The 14,247-nt window shown below is 37.4% G+C and overlaps 3 protein-coding genes and 1 pseudogene across 3 annotated transcripts; all 4 read right to left on the bottom strand.

Moving 5' to 3' along the window:
- Positions 1-223: 223 nt before the first annotated feature.
- LOC106365564 (F-box/FBD/LRR-repeat protein At1g16930-like) lies at positions 224-2,193 on the bottom strand. The gene is made up of 4 exons (XM_013804993.3): positions 2,051-2,193; positions 1,009-1,938; positions 766-906; positions 224-666 (listed from the first exon to the last, which is right to left on the bottom strand). Exons 2-4 carry the CDS (start codon positions 1,927-1,929, stop codon positions 376-378), a joined length of 1,353 nt encoding a protein of 450 aa, XP_013660447.1. The 5' UTR covers positions 1,930-1,938; positions 2,051-2,193; the 3' UTR covers positions 224-375.
- Positions 2,194-5,395: 3,202 nt separating this feature from the next.
- LOC106365566 (F-box/FBD/LRR-repeat protein At1g16930) lies at positions 5,396-8,651 on the bottom strand. The gene is made up of 3 exons (XM_013804995.3): positions 7,593-8,651; positions 7,350-7,490; positions 5,396-5,845 (listed from the first exon to the last, which is right to left on the bottom strand). The coding sequence occupies exons 1-3, from the start codon at positions 8,517-8,519 to the stop codon at positions 5,552-5,554; spliced, it is 1,362 nt and encodes a 453-aa protein (XP_013660449.1). The 5' UTR covers positions 8,520-8,651; the 3' UTR covers positions 5,396-5,551.
- Positions 8,652-8,892: 241 nt separating this feature from the next.
- On the bottom strand, positions 8,893-10,390 carry LOC106365567 (F-box/FBD/LRR-repeat protein At1g16930-like). Its single transcript, XM_013804996.3, has one exon. The coding sequence runs from the start codon at positions 9,746-9,748 to the stop codon at positions 9,029-9,031; it is 720 nt and encodes a 239-aa protein (XP_013660450.1). The 5' UTR covers positions 9,749-10,390; the 3' UTR covers positions 8,893-9,028.
- A 218-nt stretch (positions 10,391-10,608) lies between these two features.
- LOC106365568 lies at positions 10,609-12,259 on the bottom strand (annotated as a pseudogene).
- Between the last annotated feature and the right edge of the window lie 1,988 nt (positions 12,260-14,247).

Here is a 14,247-nt window from a genome sequence, read left to right as displayed (position 1 = left end):
CAGAATCTCCACAATCTTGAAGCTTGAAGGCAAAGGTTACGAGGGAGCGATGGTGAGATGGTTTGCTTCTAGATAGTATGACAAAGAGTCTATAGTCCTTATTCTTTTACAAAAAAAACATTTGTATACAAGATGCATTCTTTGTAAAAAAGTTTTTTTTGGTTGAATAAATTTAACATTCATTCGAAAAAAAAAAAAAAAAATTTCAAGAGAATTTAGTTGTGAGACAACTCAATAATATCTTCCACTAACTTGAAAAACGAAAAGATAAACAAACGTACATCACGAAAATAATTAAGAAACAAAACGGGTGAATTTGAAGAAAGCTAGCACAACGAGAGCAAATACCGTAAGAAACACAAAGCTGTGGCTCAGCTAATAATCCATGAAAATTTCACACCCCGTAGAGCTTCTTGGAATCGATTCGATTTGGTTGATGATGTTACAGAAACACCTCTTTAGAGTCAGTTCCTGGAGAGCTCCACAATTCTCTAGGAAGTATTTTGCTATTTTCATCTTACTTGAAACTCCCCTGGGTGGTCTCTCTTTCTTTCTCATGTCTACACCGTCAATTGTCTTCAGTTCAACATACTCAAGAGATGATTGGAAACATTGGGGCACTAATGAAAGATCAACCTGTTCCGTTTCTGGAAGACATACAAAATCCTGAAAAAAAAAATGTAACCCGAGAGGAGTTTTGAATTTGAGTTATATATCATAAATCTCTATGTGGTTTACATGAGGGCATGAGTAAATGAGACGCACCAGAATGATAGAGTATAGATTTGGGCAACTCTCAAGCAAGGTCGGCAACATCTCCCACGAAGTTCCTTCGAAGCAAGCTTCCAAGTAAGACAACTTGGAGAATTGAGGTAGCTGTTCCATTTCACAGTAATCATGAATAATCTGTGAAGCAAGGGATATATATAGAAAACAACATGAGTTTACTAAGAAATGTACGATAACGAAATTGTGCAAGCATAATACTATTGGATCAACCATGTATACATTTAGAGTGTCAAAAGAGATGGTGATGTCGCCGACTGTAGATAACCCGGTGAGAAATTCCCTGAGCATAGTAATCTTGGAAGAATCATCTGGCCCCAACGGCTCAGCATAAAACACACCAAAGAGAACATCAATCTCTACCGTTGCAGAGGGACCAATACTGTGTATTATGATCTTCTCAGACATGTGATCACTGAGATTCATAGATTCAAGTCTTGGAGCATCAATTTCAACAGCATGACCGTCAATTTCGTAACGCTCACACTCTATTTTGAAGCGTTTTAGCGACTGGGAACGCACACGCACAGCCACCAGAGAATCATTAGCATCACGGACTATTGTTAACTCCTCGAGAACATGACAGCTCGATATCAAAGTCTCCAGAGTCGAATCACCATCGTACCTGACGATCTCTAGATGCAGAATCTTGACACAAGGCAAGGATACAGATTCAGGATGATCCAAAACAACGCAGTAGAGATTTAAGTTGACCAATCTCTCACACGAATATATAGATGGAGGCATCTTAACCAACCCATCATCGCATATCTCATTATGAACATCAAGGTGACGAACTCTACGCCTAGCCACAGCATCGATCCAAGACTTGAAACGAGATGCATCATGCTCACACACCTCATAGATCAGCTTGAATCTCTCCAAGTGTTGCTCATTTTCAGAACCCAAGAACCTATCCATGAAACTGAAAAAGACATCATCATCATCTCTGAATTTTATGGAATCTAAGTCCAGAGATGGAACATTTAACCAGAGGTTTTTCCAACGTTTTGATAAAACGCTGGTGCGAACCGATTCCTTGGTGGAGAAGTCAGAGAGTATCTTGCATAGCAAGGAATCAGGTAGATTGCTTAGCCTGTCGTAGTTCCTTTGATTCTCTTTCACATAGGTTTCGCTATCCATGTCTAATACCTAAATTTGATATTTGCCATGTAAATTGGAGATCGCAAAGTTAGCAAAAAGTCAACGCAAGATCTCCATGAATAAAAATAAAATAAAAACAGAGATGACTTGCTGAAATTACCTTCTGAGTAAGATAGAAACCATTATAAGTTCTCCGGCAAAACGCCACACAGATTTCTCGGTGATGATGATGAAGAAACTCAGTTCGTCGGTCTGCACGAAGATGGCTGTATTTAAAACATTGGACACTAATTGAAAAGCGCCATTTATTATCGCACATACAATTATTTATTTATAATTTATGTTAGGTTGCCCACAGGCCACATGGCATGAACGAGGCTTTTTTTTTGGGCAACAAGATGATTCATAATGGGAAATTGGACTATATGGCCATGAAAAAAAAGATAATTTACTGTCTAACTAATTTTCATAACATTTATATACAGGCGTTACTTTTCTATAATAATACGGTATTGTCCTTTCCTCCAACCGATGAAACCTGCAGAAAAATAAATATAAAAATTTAAAATTAAAATAAAAGTAAAGAAATATCTTCGGTAATTCTCTCCCATCCGTGGCTTCCTCCTACGTTTTCATCTCTGAATTTTCTGAAAATTAAGTCCAGTGCTGGAACATTTAACCAGAGATTTCTCCAACGTTTTGATAAAACGCTGGTGCAAACAGATTCCTTGGTTGGAAAGTCAGAGAGTATCTTGCATAGCAAGGAATCAGGTAGATTGCTTAACCTATCGAAGTTCCTTTGATTCTCTTTGACAGAGGTTTCACCATCCATTTCTAAGGCCTTATAAGTCTGAGATTTAACATGTAAATCATAAAGTCAACTAAAGATACAGCCAAATTGGAGATTGCAAAGTTAGCAGAAAGTCAACTCAAGATCTCCATGAATTAAAAAAAAAAAAAACAGACCGAGATGAGCTACTGAAATTACCTTCTGAGTAATACGAAACCACCGACTCAGTGCGGAGCCATGTAGTGTTGAGGGGTGTCAGTTGACCCTTATGACTTACAAAATAGATGAATTTAGCTTATGTACATTGTTTTTTTCTGGACCATTTGGTTAAAATCCTTTACTTTGACCCCCATGTCACAAATTCGAACATACTCATTGATCCTTTTTGATATTTTCCTTAGTAATATGATATAGTTATTTTAGCAAATGACCCCTACATTAAATTATGTTGGCTTAAGGAAAAGTGTCAATTTCGACCCTAACAATTTAGGTCGTGCCAAATACGACCCGGACAATTGATCAGTGCCAAATACGATCTCAACTCAATTACAATTCGAAAAAACTACCTAAACTTCTTAAAACGTGCTTAAATCTACATTGACTCTAACAGAAGTTAGTCAATTACTAACAAGATAAAACGATGTCGTTTTGATATACGAGGAAATGTGCCAATTTCGACCCCAACACTCTCAGTCGTGCCAAATAGGACCCGAACAAATGGTCAATGCTAAAACCGACCTCAACTTAATTATAATTTAAGAAAAACTACATGAACTTCTTAAAACGTACATAAATCTGCATTAACTCCAACAGAAGTTAGTCAACCGTTAACAAGATAAGACGATGTCGTTTTGATATATATATATGTTTTTTAAAGAAAAAAAAATATGTTTATTCCGAGACTCAAACCGTGTTGTGGTACCCTTTTAAAGGGCACACTAACAGCTAGATAAAAGTAACTTTTTGAAATATTATTAAAAATTTAAAATTACATAAACTAGTATTCATCTTCATCTTATCAATTTAAAATTTTGGTGATATTTGTTTCTGATTTATATAAATACATTAACATGGTTTTTATTTATCATATATACATTAACATGTTTTTTATTTATCATATCTGTAATAAACCTATATCTTACTAAAATATAAATAATAAAATATTTATTATTATACGATCTTAAATATACTTAAAACTTTTGAATTTATTTATAAACTTTTCTTATATAAATTACTTTTTTAAACTTAAGTGGACATTTTTTTATTTTTCAAGGTTAATATTATATATTTTTGATATTTTGTTCAAAAATGTTAAGAGGTTTTTTACCTTTTTTTCACTAAGATATCTTGTACAAAATATTAGACATATTAAACAATAATTAAAATATATAAAAGCAATCACCAAAGTTTTAAATTGGATAAGATGAAGAAGAATGGTAGTTCATATAATGGAGAATTTCAATTTGTAATAATATTTTAAAAAGTTACTTTAGTTTAGTTGTTAGTGCCCCCCCCCCCCCCCCTTTAAAAGAGTATCCCGACACGGGTTTGAGTTTCGGAATGAACATATTTTTTTAATATATATATATATATAAGACGTCGTCTTATCTTGTTAGTTGTTGACTAACTTCTGTTAGAGTCAATGTAGATTTAGGCACATTTTAAGAAGTTTGGATAGTTTTTTCTTAAATTATAATTGAGTTGAGGTTGTTTTTGGCACTAACCATTTGTTTGGGTCCTATTTCGCACGACTGAAATTGTTAGGGTCGAAATTGGCATTTTTCCTTGTATATAAAAACGACGTTGTTTTATCTTGTTAACAGTTGAATAACTTCTGTTAGAGTCAATATAGATTTAGGCACGTTTTAAAAAGTTCATGTATTTTTTTTTAATTATAATTGAGTTGAAGACGTATTTGGCACCGATCAATTGTTCGGGTTGTATGTGGCACGACCAAAATTGTTGGGGTCGAAATTGACACTTTCCCCCCCCCCCCCCCCCCCCCCTCCACCACTGACCACCGTAACTTCTCTTGCAAATTACCACACGGAGTTTTTTTTGGTGAAGAAGAAACTCTCAGTTCGCCCGCCTGTCCGCACGAAGATGGCTTGATTAGAACATTGGACACTAATTTAAGAAGCAGCATTTATCATCGCATTAACCATTGTTGTTTAATAGTGTTTCATTGAATTGAACGTTAAGGGTAAAACTGTAAGAGTAAAAGACTCGACTCAAACAAAATAATCAGTAAAGAGTATTGAACAAGGAACAACAATCCCGTCACCGTACCGTACGTAAAGAGTAATCAGTAAAGAGTATTGATCACGTACGTACTTCACATGCGGGTCAATTCGAAAATCGTTCTAATAGAAATAAGTATGTATGTATTCAGGGAGATTTACTGAATCATGGATTTGAATTTAACTTTCACAGCGGTTTTAAATTTGGGTGGATTTTGATATGATTTTAAAGGTGTTGAAATTTTTAAAAGAGCCATTCCAGAATCTAAAACAAAGATTTGGAGATATTGTTAAAGAAATATAAACAGTATCATAACTGGAAAAAACAAAAGAAACACCACGGTGAGCGTCCGCGCCGATATGACCCACCCTCGGCTGAGCGTCCGCGCCGCTAAAGGTTCTATCTCTTGTCTGGACCACCACGGTGGGGCCAGGACACTCAGTTAAAAAAAAAAAAAAAAAAAGAAACACAAATATAGTACTCATGATCCAAATAAAATAAGAACACAAACGGTTCCCCGAATAGCTCAAAACATTTGCTCGGGATTACTGGTTAAACTATCCGCTGCCTTGACTTTCCCTGCAGATCATTGCATAGGTTTATCAAAGACGACCTTGTAACCTGGTTCAACTAATAGTCCAAGATGACAACTTCAACCCCCGTAGAGCTTCCTGGAATCGATTTGATTTCCTTGATGGCGTTACAGAAACTCAAACTTACAGTCAGTTTCTTGAGAGCTTCACAATTCTCTAGGAAGTACTCTGCTAATTTCATTTCACTTGATGTTCCCGTGAGTGGTCTCTCTTCGTCATGTACGCTGTCGCCGCAAGCTGTCGTCAAGTGAACAAACTCAAGAGATGATTCGAAACATTGCGGGACTAATGAAAGAACAGCATCCTCAATCTCTGGAAGCCAAATAAATTCCTGATACAATATAACCCGAGAAAAAGTTTTCTTGAGTTGTTATCGATCTCAGTGTGGTTTAAAGGGAAAATGGTCTTTTTAGACCCCCAACTATTTACCTCGTGCTTTTTAGACCCAAACAAAACATAAGTGCAAAATCAATCCTAAACTAAGATTTTTTTAAAAATTTCGACCTAAACTTGACTCCGTAACATGAAATCCTACCTTGACTAACTTACCGTTAGTCAACCGTAAAACCATGCTTAGTCGGATAAGAGAAAAGTGTCGATTTCAACCTGTAAAATTTCAGCCATACCTTTTCATACCTGAACAATGAGTAAATGCGATTTCATACCCAGACTGAACGATAATTTGAATTTCATATCCGAACTAAACGATAGTTTAAATTTCATAAAAAAATACACTGACTCGTCAACCATTATTTTTGAGCGAGTCAGTGTCTAGGCAGAGATGACTCGTCGAGGGAGAGTTAAAACGACGTTGTTTTAGCTAAAAAAATAAAATTCATCATTTGGAGGGCCTTACTCACACTAGACAAGTGAATTAAACGAAAACTTTACCATCGGATCAAAGTAACTTTTATCATATTTACATATATTTTAATTTATATCTTTGTCTTGATCACCAGTACTCTCTTTCATGTTATACCCAGTACTCTCTTTCATGTTATACCATTGTTTGACTTCTTCTCGATACTGGGTTTGCTCACAGATTCATCGTGGATCGATCTCTGATCAAATGGATTCAATTTCTTGGGTTTGATAATGTCTCAGTTCATGCTAATTCGTTTTTAGACGAAGAAACTGATATCCGCTCTTGTCTACGTGTTGCAGCCGAAGCTACTCTTCTTGGCTCCCAACGTTACCTTGTCATGAGATTTTAAAATGTTCATTACTTCTAAAAATAGAACTTCCTAAACACTGAAACTTCTGAAATTAACAACTGAGAGAGAGATAACCAAAGGGAGAAGAAACTAGTGATTTGTTCACTCATTTTGGTACCTATATAATTTAGTACATATTTAGATTTTACAAAACTTGTCTTAGTCAAGTGGTTTAATGCTCAATTTAGTGCCTCTCTAGGCGTAGGTTCGAGTCATAGTGAGTGTTTTTTTTAATTAGTTTAGTTAAAACGATGTTGATTGACTAACTAAACATTAGTCAAAGTAGTTGTTTATGTTAATATTGAAGTTCGGGTATGAAATTCAAATTATGTTTATTTTAGGTATGAAATCGCACGACCGAAATTGTACGGGTTGAAATCGACAATTTTCCCTTATCCAACTAAGTATGGTTTAGCGGTTTGACTAACGATAAGTTAGTCAAGATAGAGTTTCATGTTATGAAGTTAAGTTTGGGTCGAAATTTTAAAAAAAAATCTCAGTTCAGGAATGATTTCGCACTTATGTTTTGTTTGGGTTAAAAAAAGCACGAGGCAAATTGTTGGGGTCTAAAATGGCCATTTTCCCGTGGTTTACATGATGAGAGCATTAAGTGAGACGCACCAGGACCACATAGTGTAGATTTGGGCAACTCTCAAGTAAGTCTGGCAACATCACCCACGAAGTGTAGTGGAAGCAAGCATCCAAGAAACACAAGTTGGAGAATTGAGGTAGCTGTTTCATTTCACAGTATTGATAAATAATCTGTGCAGGCAGGGGTAAGATAAATACATGAGTTCACTGAGAAATGTGATAATCAGAGTGTACAAGCCTAAATGCTATTGAATCAACCATGTATATACTTACATTCAGAGTGTCAAAAGAGATGGTCATTTCGCTGACTGTAGATAACCCAGTGAGAAAATCACTGAGCATAGTTATCCTGGAATAATCATTTGGCTCCAGTAGTGCACCAGGTTCCCTATTAAAGAGAACATCAATCTCTACCTTTGCGTAGGGACCAATATTGTGTATTACGAAGCTTTCAGACAGGTGATCAGTGAGATACATAGACTCAAGCCTGGGAGCATCAATCGCAACAACAAAATTATCAGTATATGCATTGATATACCGATACTCAGTGAATATACAGAAGCTCTTCAGTGACTGGGAACGCACACCCATAGCTTTCAGATTGTCATTAGCATAACGGAATATTGTTAACTCTTCTAGAACAGGACAGCCTGATATTAAAGTCTCCAGAGTCAAGTCACCATCGTACTTGAGCATCCCTAGATGAATAATCTTGACACAAGGCAATGATACAGATCCATGATGATCCAAGAACACGCGGTTGAGATCTAAATTGACCAATCTCTCACACGAAAAGAGAGATGGAGGCATCTTAACTAACGTATCTTCATCCACCTCGACACTGAGATGAAGAATCCGACGCCCGGTCACAGCATCGATCCAAGACTTGAAACGAGATTCATCATGCTCATGATGAACCCAATATTTCAGCTTGAATCTCTCCAAGTGCTGCTTATTTTCAGAACCGAAGAACCTATCCATGAAACTCACAAAAACATCATCACCTGAGAATTCTCTGGAATCTAAGTCCAAAGATGGAATGTTTAACCAGAGATTTCTCCAACGTTTTGATAAAACGCTTGTGCAAACGGATTCCTTGGTGGAAAAGTCAGAGAGTATCTTGCATAACAAGGAATCAGGCAGATTGCTTAACCTATCAAAGTTCCTTTGTTTCTCTTTAACACCGGTTTCACCATCCATGTCTAAGGCCTAAGTCTGAGATTTAACATGTAAACCGGAGATCGCAAAATTAGTAGAAAGTCAACGCAAGATCTCCATGAACTAAAAAAAACAAACAAACATAGATGAGCTACTGAAATTACCTTCCGAGTAAGACAGAAACCACCGTAAGTTCTCCGGCAAAACACCACACTGATTTTCTAGGTGGGGAAGAAGAAGAAGAAGAGGAAGAAACTCTCAGTTCGTCGGTCTGCGCGATTTTAAACATTGGCAACGGCATTTCTCATAGCACCAACCATTGTTTAATACAGTTATTATCTAAATACATCGCTGACGTGGCACTGAACGTCAAGGGTTAAACATGTATAACATCCCAATGATCCCATGATCCAAATAAGCGTTAATGGTCACTTTCATCGCGAATAAAAAATGTTTGTGTTACATCACGAAGTAAGAAACAAAAAGGTGAATTTTAACAAAACACACTGAAGGCAATACCGTCAGAACACAAAGCTGGCTCGACTAATCCATTAGGACCATTTCTCACAATAAATCTCAGTGTGGTTTGCATCAATTGCAACAACATGGAGACCACCACATTCGTCAGGTATACACTCTATTTTGAAGCTCTTTAGGGACTGGGGACGCACACGCACAGCTTCCAGAGAATCATCACAACGGACTATGGTTAACTCCTCGAGAACAGGACAGCTGGATATTAAAATCTCCAGAGTCGAATCACCACCGTCGTATATGACCATCCATAGATGCATAATCTTGACACAAGGCAAAGATACAGATTCAGGATGATCCAAGAAGACGCAGCGGAGATCTAAGTTGACCAATCTCTCACATGAATAGAGAGATGGAGGCATCTTAACTAACGTATCTTCATCCACCTCATTACAAAGACTGAGATGAAGAATCCCGCGCCTAGTCACGGCATCGATCCAGGACTTGAAACGAGTTGCATCATGTTCACGAACCCGATAGCACAGCTTGAATGTCTCCAAGTGTTGCTCATTTTCAGAACACAGAAACCTATCCATGAAACTCACAAAGGCATCATCACCTCTGATTCCTGAGGAATCTAAGTCCAGAGATGGAACATTCAACCAGAGGTTTCTCCATCGTTTTGATAAGACGCTGGTGCGAACCGATTCCTTGGTGGGGAAGTCGGAGAGTATCTTGCATAGCAACGAATCAGGCAGATTGCATAATCTATCCAAGTTCCTTTGATTCGAATCCATTTCTAATGCCTAAGTCTGAGATTTAACATGAAAATAAATTGGAGAACGCAAAGTTGGCGGAAAACGAAAACTAAGAATTCTCAGTCGGCGCTTTCTCTGCACTGTAGCTTGGCAATCGGCTATCTATGAAAATCTGGGCTGAAAGAAACTTGATAGGTTTGTGGATCGGTGACAGAAAGGAGACGACAATGCTGAAGAAATGGGGGTGAGGTAGAAGATAGAGGAAGATATTTTCACAGTTAGTGTAGACAGTAGTGTTCACTGTTCAGTGAACACACCCACAGTAAATTTGCTCAACATACCAGATAACATAAAAGGCCTTAGTCATTTGGCCCATCTTGATATTTGGTTATATCAGGCAAAATTTATCTAGAAGCCGAACCAAAGAATCGAACCGTGGTGAACAAAAATAACCGGTACCAAAACCAAACTTTCATAAATAACCAGATGAATTTTATACTTTCTAAAACTAAAAACCAAAAATTAGGCTGAGAACTGAATAAATATCCGAATATCTTAAACATAAATTATATACCTAAAATATCACTTATATATAGTTTATAAATAATCAAATATCTAAAAATACTATCTATAAACTAGTTGTATCCTGCATATTTCTTTTGGGTTAATATTTGATTATTATTTAGTTGTATTTTGTTTATTAAGATAAATATCAAAATAAATAATAAACTATTAGATATTTAGTTTATTATTTATTTTGATATTTATCTTAATTAGTTATATTTATTTTAAGAATTTTTAATAGTTTTATAGTTATTGAATTTCAATACCTAGAGTTGTATTGAATTTTTGATGATTTAATACAAAAAAAAAAGATTTCTAAACGACTTACGGAAAAGAGTATTTCAAACATTAGTAAGTTTTTTTTAATTAATTTTCAAACTCTTAGTTTCTGGTATTTTTAGAATCATCAGATCTAATTTTCTCTATCTAGCTTCAACTACATCAACTTCACACACAATGGAGCTTCTCTAATCGATTTGACTTTGTTGATGATGTTACAGAAGCTCCGACTTAGAGCCAGTTTCTTGAGAGCTGCACCATTCTCGAGGAAGTATTTTGCTAATTTCATCTTACTTGATGTTCCCGGGATTGGTTTTCTTTCCCTTTGATCGTTTTCAAAGTCATGTGTCCTCAGGCAGACAAACTCCAGAGATGACTGGAAACATTGTGGCACTGATGAAAGATCAACCTGCTCCGTGTCTGGAAGATGTACAAAGTCCTGATAAGAATATAACCCGAGGATCAGGAGTTTAAGTTATCACAATAACGTAGATTAGGGCAACTCGCAAGGAAGGTTGGCAATACTTCCCACGCAGTGTTTTGGAAGCAAGCATGCAAGCAAGACAAGTTGGAGAACTGAGGGAGCTGTTCCATTTCACAGTAATCATGAATAACCTGCACAGCGAGGGATAGAAAAACAAACATGAGTTCACTAACAAAAGTGTACAAGCGTAATGCTAATTGAATCAGTTACCATGTATATACTTACATTTAGAGTGTCAGCAGAGATGGTCATGTCGCTGACTGTAGATAACCCGGTTAGAAATTTACGTATCATAGTTATTTTGGAAGAGTCATCTGGTTCCAGTGGCTCACCATATTCCACATTAAAGAGAACATTAATGTCTACCTTTGCAGAGGGACCAATACTGTTTATTATGAAGTTCTCAGACATGTGATCACTCAGAGTCATACACTCAAGTCTTGGAGCATCAATTGCAACAACAACATGACCTTCATTTTCCCAACAATATTCACACTCTATTTTGAAGCTCTTTAGTGACAGGGAACGCATACGCACAGCTAAGAGAGAATCATTGGGTTCACGGGATATGGTTAACTCCTCGAGAACAGGACAGCTCGATATCAAAGTCTCCAGAGTCGAATCACCATCGTACCTGACGATTTCTAGATGCATAATCTTGACACAAGGCAAGGATACAGATTCAGGATGATCCAAGAACACCCGGTAGAGATTTAAGTTCACCAATCTCTCACACGAATAGAGAGACGGACGCATCTTGACTAACTCATCATCGTCCACCTCATTATGAACATCAAGATGACAAACCCTACGCCTAGCCACAGCATCGATCCAAGACTCGAAACGAGATGCATCATGCTCATAAACCTCATAGATCAGCTTGAATCTCTCCAAGTGTTGCTCATTTTCAGAACCCAAGAACCTATCCATGAAACTGAAAAAGACATCATCATCATCTCTGAATTTTATGGAATCTAAGTCCAGAGATGGAACATTTAACCAGAGATTCCTCCATCGTTTTGATAAGACGCTTGTGCGAACCGATTCCTTGGTGGTAAAGGTCAGAGAGTATCTTACATAGCAATGAATCAGGTAGATTGCTTAACCTATCGAAAATCCTTTGATTCGAGGTTTCACCATTCATGTCTACTGCCTTAAATCCTGAAACCTGAGGAATCAAGTCTCAGATTTTACATTTATATCAGAAATTTTTCTCATAAATCTATTACCCGAATCGGAGATCGTAAAGTTCGCAGAAAGTCTAACTCAAAATCTTCACGAAACAGAAAAAAAAAAGTCAAAGAGAAAGGATATAATGAAATTACCTTCTGATTTAAGAAGAGTCTGCACGCTTGATTTAAACACGGACAATTAGAGCACCATTATCAGTCTCGTATCTTAGGTTATTGTGATTAAAAAAAAAAATGAAAAATACAAAACATGGAGAACACGTCTCTTAATTTGGCTCCGCAAGGAACGTCTCTTATGAGACAGCTGTCGCATTCTTCTTCGTTCTTGCCTCTGAGCCGCGTTATCTCTGCAGCAACAACAACAAAGCTGAGTCTTCTTCATCCTCCATTCTCCTCCTCTTCGACCTATCTCGCTTCCGCAGCAACCCGGCTTCGTCTCAAAGCATAAGCTTCTCTTCCTCTGTTTCATACCGAATCAAAGCAAAGAGATTGAATAAAAGCGCAATCACTTGTCAGGACACAGTCTGTTGCTTCATGTTGAATGAAATCCTAATTTCGAGGGCACTGTTTTCATCACTGTTGCTTTGGATGTGGAGATTGTTCCTCCAGAGAACTCAGTGCTCAATACCGCAGCGGAAAGGTTCTTTAAGAGCGAGACAAGGAGGAGGTTGTTTGTGACGTCTGTGTTGCTTGTACATAGCCGTGTTGGATATTTTATCCCTTTGCCTGGGTTTGACAGAAGATTAATACCTCAAGATTACCTTAGCTTTGTCTCAGGTTCCGTTGGTGAGTGCTCCCATGTCCTATATAGTCGCTTGTTGGGATGACACATCTGAGTTTGTGGTTTAATTCTTTTTGCGATAGTGGAAGGTATAGTGGTGGCTTGCACTTCTCTCCAGTACTCTGTTTTTGTAGCCACAGCTCAGTAATCGATCAACTAATCCAATTCCATGGTGGGTTTTCTCCCTCTCGTTGCTTCTCCATTTCCTCTGTTTCCTTTAAAATTGTTTTTTTTTTTTTTTTGACAAAAGGCTTTCAATTAAAATAAAAATGTTTACATGATAAGGTTGTAGACCTTATATTGATAAAAAAATTGCATGAATACAATTCATGACGAATATCATCTCAAACCTATGAAACATTCAAGGCATGAGAGAGTCAAAACCAAAAAAGAAATGAAAAAGAGCTACTAGCGAGTGTTACCACGGCCGCGACAGCCGCGCTTACCTCTCCCTCGTGCAGTTTTCCATTCCAAATCTTGGAACTTTATAGGAGGTCTAATCTCCCTCAAACCCCTTGCAAACCGAGCGAGTTCATTGGTTCATCTGGGGCCTCTTCCACATCACCTAACGCAGTGAACCGAGAAGGACTCTCAAAGCCACTTGCTTGAGCCGATGTGTGTAAAGGATCAACAATCAAAGTTTTTTGGACCTCCTTGTTGATAATGTTGGATGGAGAAGTCTCCATAATAGATGCTGAAATGGGAGTAGATTCAATATCTACTAATGGCGATAAAATCTTGGCTAAAGTTGACGATGCTATTTGGTTATCCTCTTGAACCTGTGGGGTAGAGGAACTAGTGGTGATCTTTGAGACTTGAATATCTTGGCATCCCATAGGGGCATGTGTAGAAACATATGGTTCCTGAGAATCCGCTATCAAGTCTGAGTGCAAGCGTGGAACATCCTGAATGTTTATGTTCAACTCCGGTTGAGAGCTAACATGAGGCACACTAGCAGAAGTTGTAGGGAGACTTCATGTGACTGTTTCATCATTTTGTTGCTGCAAGATGAGATCAATATCAACAATTGGTATGTCAGCAGTCACGTCCACTGAAATATCTGAATTTTCTGGAGGTTTAGAAGACATAAGACCTTGGTTCGAAATTGCGGGTGGCGACAAGAAGCGAGGAGGTGGGAGCTTAGCGCCTAGCGCCATGGCGGTACAAAGCGAGCGCTTTGTCTACCTGCAACAGAACAAGGTAACCTGCAAAACCACTTATATATATATATATTAGTATA

The sequence above is a fragment of the Brassica napus genome, chromosome C5 (assembly GCF_020379485.1).
Source record: "Brassica napus cultivar Da-Ae chromosome C5, Da-Ae, whole genome shotgun sequence".
Classification (NCBI taxonomy): domain Eukaryota; kingdom Viridiplantae; phylum Streptophyta; class Magnoliopsida; order Brassicales; family Brassicaceae; genus Brassica; species Brassica napus.
The sequence above is the reverse complement of the archived record's forward strand: the minus strand, read 5'-3'. Positions and strand labels throughout refer to the sequence as shown.